Genomic DNA, 14,081 nt, shown 5'->3' with positions numbered 1-14,081 from the left:
GATGATACAGAGTAATGAACAACACAATAAGCTTGTGAAAGTTGTCTCAGAAATAGAAAACCTCAGTAGACCTGTAATCATTAAAGGAATTTTATTTTAAAATTTTACCCCTACACACACAAAAAAGACAAAGTCCCAGGCTCAGATGATTTTCCTGGTATTCTTTCAAACCTTCAAAAAGAGATAAGTCCTACCTTATACAAACTGAAAGAAGAAAGAAGTTTCCCTACTTTTATGAGATGAATATAGGATTAATACCATACCATAAAGTTAATGAATAAAAGCAAAAAATGGTGGCCCAGGTTCACTTTCATGAAAAACGAAGTCCTAAATAATATATTGGCAAGTGAAATCTAGCAATGTGGTTTTAAAATGTGTAATATATTGGGCGCCTGGGTGGCTCAGATGGTTAAGCATCTGCCTTCGGCTCAGGTCATGATCCCAGGGTCCTGGGATTGAGTCCTGCATCGGGCTCCTTGCTCGGCGGGGAGTCTGCTTCTCCCTCTCCCTCTGCCTCTCCCCCTACTTGTTCTCTCTCTGTCTCTCTCGCAAATGAATAAATAAAAAATCTTAAAAAAAAATAAAAAAAAATAAAATGTGTAATATATTATGTGTAAGTAATTTTTCAGAAAATCCTATATTTTTAACCTTATCACAGAAAGGAGGAAAACTATATAAGTGTGTTAATAGATGCGGTTAAAATTCAACATCAGTGCATGATTACAAACTCATAACAAACTACAAATAACTTTCTTAACCTGATTAATATCTGTTAATACCTATAGCAACTATATTTAGTGTTAAAATATTAAAATTCACTTTAAAGTCAAGAATAAGACAAAAATGCTCACTGTTACCTTTGCTTTTGAACATTTAATTACTAATCCCTCTAGTATTTATTGGGAAGCAGGTACTTTCTAGAATCTAAAAATCAAAATCTAGTAGAGGAGAAAATAAAAAAAGAAACAAGAATAGAAGTGACTGCTCTGAAGAAAAATAAGCCAGGGTAGGAGACAGAATGTGATAAGGAAAATTTCTGTGGAGTGAAAATGTTTAAGCAGAAAGCCAAATGAGGCCATTTTGGTGGCTGCTCTTGGTTGGGGCCATCCCGCATCTAAGGCAGGAAGATGGTGGCCTCAAAAAAGATGAAAAAAGTCGCTGGAGTCGATCAACTCTAGGCTCCAGCTTGTTATGAAAAGTGGAAAGTACGAGCTGGGGTACAAGCAGACTCTGAAAATGATCAGACATGGCAAAACGAAACTGGTCATCCTTGCCAACAACTGTCCAACCTTGAGGAAATCTGAAATAGAATACTATGCCATGTTGGCCAAAACTGGTGTCCATCACTACAGTGGCAATAATTGGGCACAGCATGTGGGAGATACTACAGAGTATGCACACTGGCTATCATTGATCCAGGTGATTCTGATAGTATTAGAAGCATGCCAGAACAGACTGGTAGAAAGTAAATCACTCAAAATTTTTCTTTAATAAAACTGGCCACAGCTTGTTTAAAAAGAAAAAAAAAGCCAAATGAAGTGGGGGAGTGAGTTACATTGATATCTGGAGAAATCCAGGAAGAGAGCATTCCAGGAAGAGAGAACAATCAAAGTACAAATGCTCTGAAGTAGGACCATATTTCTCTTATTGGAGAAATAGCAAGGTCAGTGGAATGAGTGAGGGGGCGAGTAATTTTCAGAGATAACTTGGGGCCTTGCAGAATAGAGTAAGGATTTGGGATTTTATTCTGAGTGGGATGGGAAGTCACAGGAGGTTTTTGAGAGGAAACAAAAATAGCCTGATTTGACTATTTTAAAAGGATCAGAGCTGCTACGTAGAGAATAGGTTTAGTAACAACGGGGACCGGGTACAAAGCAAACTAGTGAGGATATGGCAATGGTAAAGGTGAGAGATGATATGGCTTGTATTAGAAAGGAAGGGGTGGGAGTGATGAGAAGTAGTTGGATTTTGATATACGGGGTGGCCATAAAGTTTGGAAACAGATAATTTTATTATGTATGCTCATATAATATGAATAAGCCATTTATTCTGCATTCACCTAAGTTTTCAGACTCAGTGATCACCCTATGTTGCTAATATAGAGACAGAAGATTTACTAATGGATTAGATGTGAAGTTTGTGAGAAGAATCAAGGATGAGTCCAGTGTTGTTGGCCTGAGCAACTTGAGGAATAGAGCTGCCATTTACCAAGAGGAAGATTAGGAGAATAGATTTGACTGGGAAATCAAGCGTTTTGTTTTGAACATGTTACATTTGGGTCATCTGTCTTTAAAGAAGATGTTGAGTGGCATTTTGATATTAAGTCTGGGTGCAAAGAAAAATCCGTGCTAAATTTTGGGAGTCATTGTACTCCCTATTTAGGGAGAGCCTAGCTCAAAATTAAAAGTATAAAGTTTGTAGAGGAAGAAACAAAAATTGTCATTACCATCAGATAAAATGTGATAATTAAGAGCACTTGGAAGCCACAGTGCCTGGGTCTGTATCCCAGCTTTATGATTTCCTAGTGTGTGATTTTTGGCAATTTACTTAACCCTCTTACATTTTTTTCTTTTAATCTATAAGGTAAGAATAGTACCTACCCCCATGGGGTTGTTGTGAGGATTAAATTACTTAATACACATGAAGTGTTTAGAACACACTTGACACATAGTAAAGTGCTCACTAAGCATTAGCTCCCATCATTATCATTATCATAATTGCCATCATTATCATTATTAAAATTATTAGATCACTTACAAAAAATCTAAAAGCATATACATAAAACTGTTAAAATTCTAAGCAATTTAGCAAGGTTGCCAGATACAAAGCCAGAATATAAAGTTCCTAGACACCAGCAACACTCAGAAAATATAATTTTTAAGAAAGAAATTACAGTATCAACAAAATATATAAGTATATGGAAACCTAACAAAAGATTTGTATACCTTTTATTATGAAAGCTAAAATATATTTCTGAGAGACATAAAAGAAGACTTTAAAGGAGATCCCACATTTTTAAACAGGGAGGCTGAATATCAGGAAAATGGCAGTTATTCCTAGGTTGATCTGTAAATTCAATGTCATTCCAATCAAAAACCCACTGAGGATCTTGTGTAGGACTTGACAGGCTGATCCTGAAATACAAGAATGGCCAAGATAATTCTGAGGAAGCTAAAAAATGGAAGGATATCCATCCTTTGGACAGCATTATGATAAATAAAACATTGTAGTACTAGTGCAGGGATAGACAAAATAGACTAATTGAACCAATACGAAGCACCTCAGTGTGTGTGTATACATACATACATATGTGTATATATTTGAGCTTTATAGATGAATGGAAAAGAAAGGACAGTTTAAAACATGGCACTGGGACAATTGCACTATCTATATAGAAAAAAGTTAAACTTCACACTGTACAAAAAGAAATAAACACCAGATGGGATAAAAATCTGAAAGTGAAAAGCAAACCAATTTTAAACTCTTAAATGTATATACATAAGTAACATATTCTCTTTTGTTTTATTACAGTGTCTGCTAGCCTGAATTTTGCTCCTAAGACACAGCAGACATTTGGTAGCCAAACGGAACGTACTTCATCATACTCTGGTCTAAATCCAAGTCCAGGAGGCTTCATCCTTCCATCCTATCCTCTCTCATCACCTCGAACTAGTCCAAAGCACGCATCTCTTACCGTATCTCCAAAGAAGTCTCAGGATATTTCGATTAACTTCTCCAATTCCTGGCCTCTTAAAAGCTTCGAAGGACTACCAAAGCCGAGTCCACAGAAAAAGCTTGTCAGCCAAAAATCGTCTGACCCTCCAGGTAGAAATGATGGTAAAAATTAATACTTTGTTCAAATTTATTTGTGTTTTTGAAATATTACTTTGGAGTTAGGGCTGTTTGATCTTTAAGAGCTGGTAAACTGCATTTTATTTCTTTGAATTAGTAAGCATCTAGGAAAATATTTAATAGTATGTTAAATAAATCAAACATGTTATATAAAATAAAATTCAAATGAAATTGCCATTTCTTTTCTTAATTTTGCACTTTAAAATCATTTTTCAGAACTAGGCAACTAATAATGCTTTATTAATGAACATGAACAGCCCAAGAGCCTAGTAACGAATTTTAGCTTTAGAAATATAAAATTGTCATAATTACTATAATTAATGCTTAGTATCCATTTATTCTACATTTTTTAATTGCTTAGTATATGTTAAATTTATTTAAAAGCATTTTCTATTTATTTGTTAACTAAAATATTCTTTTCTTAACAATAGCCCTTCCGGGACTCCTGGGTGGCTCAGTCCCTTAAGCAACTGCCTTCAGCTCAGGTCATGATTCCAGGGTCCTGGGATTGAGTCCTGTGTCGGGCTCCTTGTTCATTGGGGAACCTGTCTTCTTCCTCTGTCGCTCCCCCTGCTTGTGCTCTCTCTGTCTCTCTCTCTCTCTGACAAATAAATGAAATCTTTAAAAAAAACAAAAATGGCCCTTTCCAAAATAATGAAATTAGCATATAAATTTATTCAAGACAGATCCAATCTCAAAATAAAAAGTCTATTAAAGGCAGCCCCTATATCCCACATACTTTCTTATCCCCAGCCTCTGAGCTAAGGTGTACACCTTTAAACTACCCTACCTCAGTGATGTTCCAGTTTATAAATGATCATAAGGTCAATTTGTTGTGTGGTTAGTCAGTTTTATCACTTTTTCTTAGCACTACACTTTCATTTCCTCCATTAATTTCTTTCTATGTTTGTCTTTCCTACAAGATCAAATACTGTATTGAAAGCTGAGAGTTTATTCAGTTTGTTCTCTCATGTGCCCAGCATTACTGCTTTGCATATAGTAGTCACTCACATGTTGCTTGCATAATTAAATGAAACCAGGCAAGTAGTCCTTCTGGCTTACTTGTGGACTTTATCATACAAACATTAGTTATGATAATGTGTATAAAGATAGAAATTTAACTTGGTATATAGTATTTTTATTTAATATGAAAGAATTTCTGGTAACTCATTTTTGTTGTATTTGTTAGGGGACACTGATGCTTTGATCTGATTTTAAATAGTAATCTTCTAATAAAGGACAGTGTGTTTTTTAATTTAAAAATGCTGTATTCCAAACACTTGTGATTATAACTCCCAGTTCTCTGAAATTAAAAAAATATAAGTAAAATATGTTTTTTTCATGCAGGAGAAAATTCTCAAGAAAAACTTTCTCCAGTTCAACTTACACCTGCCTTGGTGAGATCACCGTCTTCCCGACGAGGCCTAAATGGGACCAAACCCGTACCTCCCATACCAAGGGGAATCAGCCTTTTGCCTGATAAAGCTGACTTAAGCACAGTGGGACCCAAAAAGAAAGCGCCTGATGATATTTGGAAGAGTGAAAAAGATAGTCTTACAATTGATCTTTCAGAATTAGATATCAGAGATAAAGATTTGGATCAAGAAGAGGTTAGAGCCAAATATAATTTTTAATAATTTTTAAATCCTTGTAATTTTCTATAATACAATAGCTGTTATTTAAGGAAAAATCAAGTACTTTTTAATTCCATAATATGTTTTCTTTTTTATAAAAATATTTCATGATCCGGGCGCCTGGGTGCCTCAGTTGGTTAAGCGACTACCTTCAGCTTAGGCCATGATCCTGGAGTCCCGGGATCGAGTCCCGCATCGGGCTCCCTGCTCAGCAGGGAGTCTGTTTCTCCCTCTGACCCTCCCCCCTCTCATGTGCTCTCTCTCTCTCTCATTCTCTCTCTCAAGTAAATAAATAAAATCTTTTTTAAAAAAATAAAAAAATAAAAATAAAAATATTTATGATCCTTATAGAAAACATAGAAACTATAGTGACGTATTGGAAGAAAATGCATAACACCAAATTCCACTACCCAGAATAATTTACCATTAACACTCTAATGTGTTTCCTTTCAGTATTTCTTCTATGCATATATTATTTCTTTTTAAGTTAAAAGTATGAGTAATATAGCAATATACCCATACACTAATCCCTCTCAAGTGAACAATTTGCATATTTGTTTCCTATTTTTAAATAAATGAAACATAACATAGTTCCCTCCCCAATCCAGTTCCTTTCCCTCCACCAGAAGCAACCACTATCACCATTAATTTGTGTTTTATGTATTTTTGTACTTTTAATATACTAATATTTTGATATTTATGATATCATAATTGATTTTGGCTTATTCCTTGTCTTTTGCTATTGCAAACAATGGTGCATTGAACATTCCTGGGTATGTCTGTTGTGCATATGTACAAGTTTATTTATCTTTATGAAACTGAGGTTATATTATATACTCTTTGAATTCTCAGTCGCTCCATTTATACTATAAAAATCCGTTGCCAATATGATAACTCTGTACATGCTAATTATGTCAGAGAAGGAATGTGGTTGCTATATTACTTTGGATTTGGAGCACTATTGCCATAGATGCTTTCTTTTCATCATATTAGTCTGCCTGATGTCAGGTTTAAAAAATGTTTTACGTAAAATGTGTAAACTGAAACACTCGATTATATTTTGTGGTCTTATTTTTGCCTGTTTTTAAGATGTAAGCATCATATACTGATTTTGCTCAATAAAATAAAGTTAATATTAATGCATATTCATTTTAAGGGCATTTTTTTTTTTTAGCATTAAGCATGTGTACCAAAATTGGTTCTTAATGAATTAATTAGTCATTCCAACTTCTGACTGCTTGTAAAATCTTCCCTCCCCCCCACCCCAGTTGTATTTCACTGGTACTAGGAAGAGAATTCATTTAAAGGGAAGAAAGTTCTAGAAGAGGCATTTTCCTACATAACTCATAAATTTCATCTGATGCTACATATTTTTGCATTATTTGTATGATACCTTAAAAATAGCCCTTTTTCTTTTAATGAATAATTGAAAGGGTAATTTCAATTTTATAAAATTTTTAGTTTTATAAAATTTATAGAATTTTATAAAAATTTCAATTTTATAAAATTATTGATAAATATAGGAGGATAGTACTATTTTTAAATAGCCTTCTAAGGATTTATTAGGGAAGTGGCCATACTGTTGAATCAACCATTATAATTGTTATAATCAAAATGTAAGTGAAACACAGTTTATGTATGTTTCTGGGTTCCTTAATTCATTCAGGGTTCTATTCCCAACTTTAATATATTTGTTTGTAATGGCATCTTCTACTCTACATTTCTAGAAACACTTGGCTTCAGAAGTCACATACAGTCATCTGTTATTCTCTGACCTCTAACACTGGCAAACTTGATGTAAACTTCAAATTTTAGAAAACTGATTACTTTTCACAGAATTTCTAAATGGCCACATCCACACACCAATGACCAAAGATTGGCTAGACCTCTCTGACTTCAACTTAGATGTCTACCATCTGATTCAGTGATTCATTCACTAATTAAATTTTATTATATTAGTCATTGTTCTTAGTGCTGGAAATACCATGGTGAATAATAGTTTGAGATCCTTCCTCTTAAGGGGCTTACAATCTTGTTTATATTGGTTGTTTTTTAAAATCTGTATTTTTACTATGTACGAATATGTTAATATCCATCTTGTTAATAACAGATTGGGGAATGGCTCGCTAGGTATAGTGAATGGAATTTAAAATCTTAGGATAACTTTACTCACATAAATGTCTTGCAAAGTTAATTGTTTTTTTTTTCCTTCTTAGATGCAGAGCTCTCTTAAGTCCCTTCGTAATAGTGCAGCTAAGAAAAGAGCAAAACTGAGTGGCAGTACTTCTGATCTTGAAAGCCCTGATTCTGCAGTTAAGCTCGACTTGACTATGGACTCACCATCTCGATCTTCCTCTCCAAACATCAGCTCTTATAGTGAAAGTGGAGTTTATAGCCAAGAATCATTGACATCTTCTCTGTCTACAACTCCCCAGGGGAAGAGAATAATGTATTTTATTTTTTGACATGTTAAATGAATGCTAATCTTTAATTTGTAGTCTCATCCCTAATATCGTATTTGAAAAAAACTTTCAAACTTTATTTTCTAGTTCTTAAAATGTTGAAATACATTTAAAAGACAGTGGAAAAGTTTACAGATACTATCTAGCTTGGCTTTGGTTTGGGATGGGTGGAGAGAGAGAGAACACATCAGCTGTAACTTAGAGCATCTACAGTAATATAAACCCTTATTCCCCAAGCCCTACTTGTTGTTCTGCCTAGGATTTATCCTAATATTCTTTGTTCTTTAGCTCTGTTAGATCATTGAGTCTTTTGCAGTGGACCTATAGCTGATATTACTGCTTTCATTGAAAACTCAGCACCAATTTCCTCTAATTTGTAGATAAACTCCACTCAGCTGTTACCTCGCCATTCCTTATATTTTGTTGTTCCATTTTCATGTAGAAGCTTAGGCCTCCGTGCCATAGCTTTTGCAGCGTTCTCAGGAGTCTCCCTTATAGCAATTCTGGAATTAGAGTCCTGGCCACCCCAGAGCATTTTTTTCTAGTATAGCAATTCAACAAACTTTTCCAGATTACCTCAGTGACCTCTAAGTCTTAAACAGTGATCCCACTTTGATTTCTGAGAATTTCCATGGCTCTATTCTAGGATTTTGGGGAATCTCTTCCCTCTTTATTTTAGACAAAAACTTGAGTAGAATTGCTGGGTCATAGGATAGATATACATTTAGCTTTTTAAATAACTGCTGAACAGTTTTCCAAGATATTTGTAGCAAAGTATGAGAATTCCAGTTGTTTCACATCCGTGTTTATATTTGTTGTTGTCAGTCTTTTTAACTTTTTTCCTTTGATTTTATCCTGAACCATGGTTATCCACAGCTACTAGCTGTAAATATTTAAAATTAAATTTAAATTATTTTCACTTAAGTGAACATATAGGTAGTTAGAGACTATAGTCAAAGGACAGATGGTGTTCTATTAACTCTAATGGAAAAGGGTGTTTCATTTCAGCAGTTCATAGAATTAAACCAAATTTTTGTGTCCTGCTATGAGAAGTTTGTCTTATCTCGTGATTCCATTCTCTACATTTTTAACTTAAATAGCAGCTTATTTTGCAGTTGGAAATTTTTTCTTGCTGGAAATTCCTTTGTTGTAATTACCCAGGTAGAATAATGCAATATATTTACAAAATGAATTTGGAATGGCTACATGGGCTGGTGAAGTAACTGTTTGTATTTAGTTTCCAGACACTTAAAATACATATTTATCTTTTAGACCTAAAGTCCTTCCCTTATTTTCTATGAATGTGAAATTTTATGTTAAATACTCCTACAGTTGCAAGGTCTTATAAATAATTTAGAACCTAGTTGGGAAGAAAAGTTCATTTTATACTATAACATTTAGAATTCACTATTCTCTATATTGTCTCATGGAATTATTCTCTTCAGATTTTGAACTCTGTGAGAAGGAGTTCAATATACCCTCATTTCTGGACTAAATTACCTGTAATGAATTTCATATTTCCCATTAAGTTTAATAGCTTTAAAACAGTTATTCTTAACCAGCTTGCATCTTGCCTTAAGAATCATGGCAAAGAGAGCCACTGTTACCTCATGTGGGGCTTTCATCTTTAAGTGGGTTGGGGATGAAAAACTCTTGAGAGCCACTCTTGTAGAGACTAAAGTATTTTCTTTCATTCAAGTCAGGCACATGGTTTAAATGTAAATTGACTAAAAAAACCTATCATCTATTCTAGAGAAATTACTCTTTAAAAATGTTTAACACTGGGGCACCTGGGTGGCTCAGTCGTTGGGCGTCTGTCTTTGACTCGGGTCGTGACCGAGCCTCACATTGGGCTCCCTGCTCAGCAGGGAGCCTGCTTCTCCCCCTCCCACTCTCTCTGCTTGTGTTCCCTCTCTCACTGTGTCTCTCTCTGTCAAATAAATAAATAAAACCTTAAAAAAAATAATGTTTAACATTGACTTCTCACTAGGCCAATTAACAACGCTTACCCAACTACTAAGAACTATACTCCTTTGTAAAATCTCTTTATAATATTCATCACTGGCTTATTGATATTACAGCACTTATTACAACACTTAAATGATTTAAAACAGTTCCTTTACATTCAGATTCAACATTCTTCAGTCACTTTCTTTGTGAAACAAAGCCTGTACCTCTTTATAATGTCAGAAAAGTATAACAAAGAATAATCCAGGAAGAAAATGATATTTGCTAATAAATCCACCTGTTGCTTATCTCTAATTTGTAATGTAGTTAAGTCTCTTTTTTTGTGTTATTATCTGTGAGGACAGATAGTATATTAGATTATTAGGAGTCATCTGTTTGAACCAGCTTTCTTTGGATTAGGTTTTTTTTTTTTTTTTGACCCAACAAAAGGTTATATAGTATGAGTTAGAGAATCTTCCCTGCCTTTTGTAATCCTCTCATGAAAAATTAAGAATTGCCTATATGTTAGGGCGCCTGGGTGGCTCAGTTGGTTAAGCGTCTGCCTTTGGCTCAGGTCATGATCCCAGGGTCCTGGGATCAAGTCCCGCGTCGGGCTCCCTGCTCCATGGGAAGCCTGCTTGTGTTCCCTCTCTCTCTTTCTCTCTGTCAAATAAATAAATAAATAATCTTAAAAAAAAAAAGAATTGCCTATATATTAAATGGCTGGAAGATCTAAAAGTGAACTAGGAATACCAATAAAAAAATATTCTTAGCTATAGTTTTCATACTTGCTCCTGCCTTACTATCTAAGAATGTTGAACAGCTTTAGATCTTAAATGTTTATTGGAATTACTTTGTTTCATTGTAGGTCAGACATATTTCCGACATTTGGATCAAAACCTTGTCCAACGAGACTTTCTTCTGCAAAGAATAAAATCTCTGAGATAGCTGACCAAAGCCACAGTGCAGGTATTTTATAACTTTTATAAATATGATTTATAGAAAGTATGATTTTTAAATGATACCAAAAATCGTAAAAAATGCATTTCAGATATAGAATTTTTGTAGTTACCAATTAAGACTAATCATCTTTTTAACTCCTTAAAAGGCCTTTTTTGGCAAGAATAAGTATTATATTATTCTTGGAAGAAAAATTATTTACTTAAATAATTGATCCCCCTTTAAGCCCATAGGTGTACCTATGCCTGGCTCTTCCATCCAGACATTTTGGTTTAATTGATATGAAATGTGACCTGGCCACCAGAGTTTTGAAAGCCCTCAAGGTGATTCTAATATGCAGCACAGTTTGGAAGCCACTAGGAATCACAAAAGACAATTTGTTTTAAAAACAACACTTAGCTGGTAGTTAAGTTCATTTGTATCTTGTTAAGAATTTTGTGAACTAACCTGGAAGTCTGTAACGTATAGCATCACTTTTCAGAAAATAGATTTAGTTATTAGTAATCTTTTGGAGAAATATTTGGATTCTGATCTATTTAGGATAGAAACTGCATGTGATTCTTCTTTATGATTGGTAACAGTATTTGGATTATGAGTGAATTATAGCAAATTGGCATTTATTTTCACATGATCTCAGTATAAAAGTCCTAACAACTTTAAGGCTACTCTACCTTATATTATAATTTACTCTCTACTAAGATTTTTAAATTTCTTATTCCTAAATATGTCTTAATTTCATCTCCTCTTTTTAGTCTCCACTTTTACTCATTTCTTACCCATTTAGCCTCCTAAGATTTCTCTCCAGCTTCAGTCTCATTCTGAATGATGCAATACAGACCACAACGCAAGTCTGACTGTATTGCCCAACCTAAATTTATTTAGGGCATTCTTCCATGATCTGTCCCTGTCTACCTCTCCTGCCTCATATTTCACTTCCTTCTTTGTAATTTTGTATTCCAGTTAAATCAGACCACTTTCAATATCATTTCCTCTCTTTTTGCAGTTGCACGTACCATTTTTTCTGGGTGAAATCTGGAATCTACACCACACCCCATTCAGCTGTAAAAACAGTGCAGTTGCTTTCTCTGAAAACCTTCCCCATTCACAAACAAAATTGATTATTACCTCTTTTATGATATCATTATATTTTGTACTGATCCTTTATAGTGGTATTACCATTATTTTACTTCTTTGGACTCTCAGATTCTTAGATCCTGATTATCTACCTAGTGCCTTCGTTATCACGAATGCCTAATTCAACCATGCATGCCTGGTATATTGGCTTCCACAAAGCTAGTGTTCCACAAAGAGTTAGTTAATCTATTAGGCAAGGAAGACAGTGTATATATGCTTTGGAGTCTGAAAGACCCCAGCTGGAATCCCGGTTTGACCATATTCATGAGCTGGGCAAGTGATTTAACTGCTTTGAAACTCAGTTCCCTCATCTGGTAATGTAAACCTTGAGAAGGGGTAATAAACAGTTAAGTATAAGCACCTAATGCATAGGGGACACTTGGCTTTTGTTCCTTTAAAGGAGAAGACACAAAGAAACATAACACATAAACTTATTCTATAATCCCTTTTTGAGGCTGATTATTATAGTAAATTATTCATAACTTTATTTATATAAGTTATTGGTAGCCTGTGTCTTATTTACAAAAGTGGAGCCCTCTTCCGGAAGAGTATGTTTGGAGTTAGAAAAGAACAGATTTAGAAAACCTAGATTTGAGTTTCCCCCTGACCTCCTAAGTCACTTAAGTTTTAGTAAAGTGAAAAAGTTCTTAAAACAGTACATACTTCATTACACAATATTCAGTGTTTGCCAAACTTGTCTAATATTTAGTATTTCTCAAATTTGCCTAGTCCTAGGGATCACCAGGGATGCTTATAACACAGATTCTGGGACCTCACCTCACAAATAATGAATTGATCTTCAGAGTTAAAAATCTGTATTTTTAACAAATACACATTTCTAAGATCAAGTTTTGGAAACTCTGCTGTTGAATTCACTGTGAGATATTCTTGGTTAAATTTAATATGCCCTCAAAATATAAGGTTGCTAATGGTTTAGGATTTTATAAACTTGGGTTTACATTTTTTGTTTTTGTGGGATAGGGTTTTGTTTTTAGTAAGCAAATGATTCCTACAAGTTTATCATTTAACTGATAAAGTAAAAATGGTAATGCTCTGAGTAAAGATTATCTGAAAACAAAACCAAAAATAATTATGTAGAAACTATAAATCCAACTTGTCTTTGTGTTCTAATTTCCAATAAATATTTCCACATGTAATCCACCGCTACCTATTATAGCACATGTGCTATAGGTAATTTACATAGGTAAATTTCCTGAATTATGTTATAGTAAACTTTTTTCCTGTAGCATCAGATTAGTAATACCTGTTATTAACAGAAAGCATTTGCACCCAAAGCCAGTATCTTTATGAGGATACCTTTATGAATTAACTATCAAAACTAAGAAGAGTGTAGAAAGATACCCATGTTACTCCCAGAAGTTCTCTATCATTTAACACCAGATATTTTTTGACTCTCTATGAACTGACTTAGTGCCTTTTACTCTACAGTCCTCTGTTGACCAGTTGCCACCAGCCACCCCTTCTCCTCACAATCCTGTTTTTATTAAAAAACCCACAATAATATTAAGAACAAATTGTATTTTGTTATTGCTATCTAATGGTATTTGTAGGGAACTGTATATATGAAAGTGGATGGTGACTTATATATTGTGTAGGATTTTCTATTTAGTAGATATTTTGTGGTTTTAATAGCTTCAAAGTATTGGTATAGGGTAGTCAGTTGAAACATTCCAATGTAGATTAAAATTTTTGATATTTGTTAAAAGGAGGTCCACATTAGGGTTTTGATTTTTTTTAAAGATTTATTTATTTATTGGTGGGGGGCAGGTGGGGAGGGAAAGAAAGAATCTCAAACATTCCACTGAATGCGAGCCTGACCCGAGGCTCGATCTCACAACCCTGAGATTATGACCTGAGACGAAATCAAGAGTTGGATGCTTAATTGACTAAGCCACCCAGGCACCCTGATTTCTTTTATTTTTAGTTAGGAATATAACATTTGGGTATTTACAGTATGTTAGGCACTATGCTAAGCCCTTTACATGTATTTTCTTAATCCTCACAGCCATTCTGGGAAGGGTAATTCTATTATCCTCCATTTTTTTTTTTAAGATTTTATTTATTTATTTAT

General features: G+C 34.2%; 1 protein-coding gene and 1 pseudogene across 4 annotated transcripts in view; both read left to right on the top strand.

The window, feature by feature from the left end:
• Positions 1–14,081, top strand: part of TOGARAM1 (TOG array regulator of axonemal microtubules 1) — a 77,980-nt gene that overhangs the window by 23,364 nt on the left and 40,535 nt on the right. For 3 of the 4 annotated variants that reach the window (XM_027571324.2, XM_027571325.2, XM_027571321.2), the window contains exons 4-7: positions 3,532–3,837; positions 5,200–5,462; positions 7,703–7,935; positions 10,764–10,864. In XM_027571324.2, coding sequence (XP_027427125.1) covers positions 3,532–3,837; positions 5,200–5,462; positions 7,703–7,935; positions 10,764–10,864 — 903 coding nt within the window. The remainder of the gene's footprint in view (positions 1–3,531; positions 3,838–5,199; positions 5,463–7,702; positions 7,936–10,763; positions 10,865–14,081) is intronic. The other variant, XM_027571322.2, reaches the window with a different exon arrangement.
• LOC113909775 lies at positions 1,128–1,469 on the top strand (annotated as a pseudogene).

This window comes from Zalophus californianus, chromosome 6 (assembly GCF_009762305.2).
Source record: "Zalophus californianus isolate mZalCal1 chromosome 6, mZalCal1.pri.v2, whole genome shotgun sequence".
In the NCBI taxonomy this organism is placed as follows: Eukaryota; Metazoa; Chordata; class Mammalia; order Carnivora; family Otariidae; genus Zalophus; species Zalophus californianus.
Note: the sequence above shows the minus strand (reverse complement) of the source record. Positions and strands in the feature narration are given on the sequence as shown.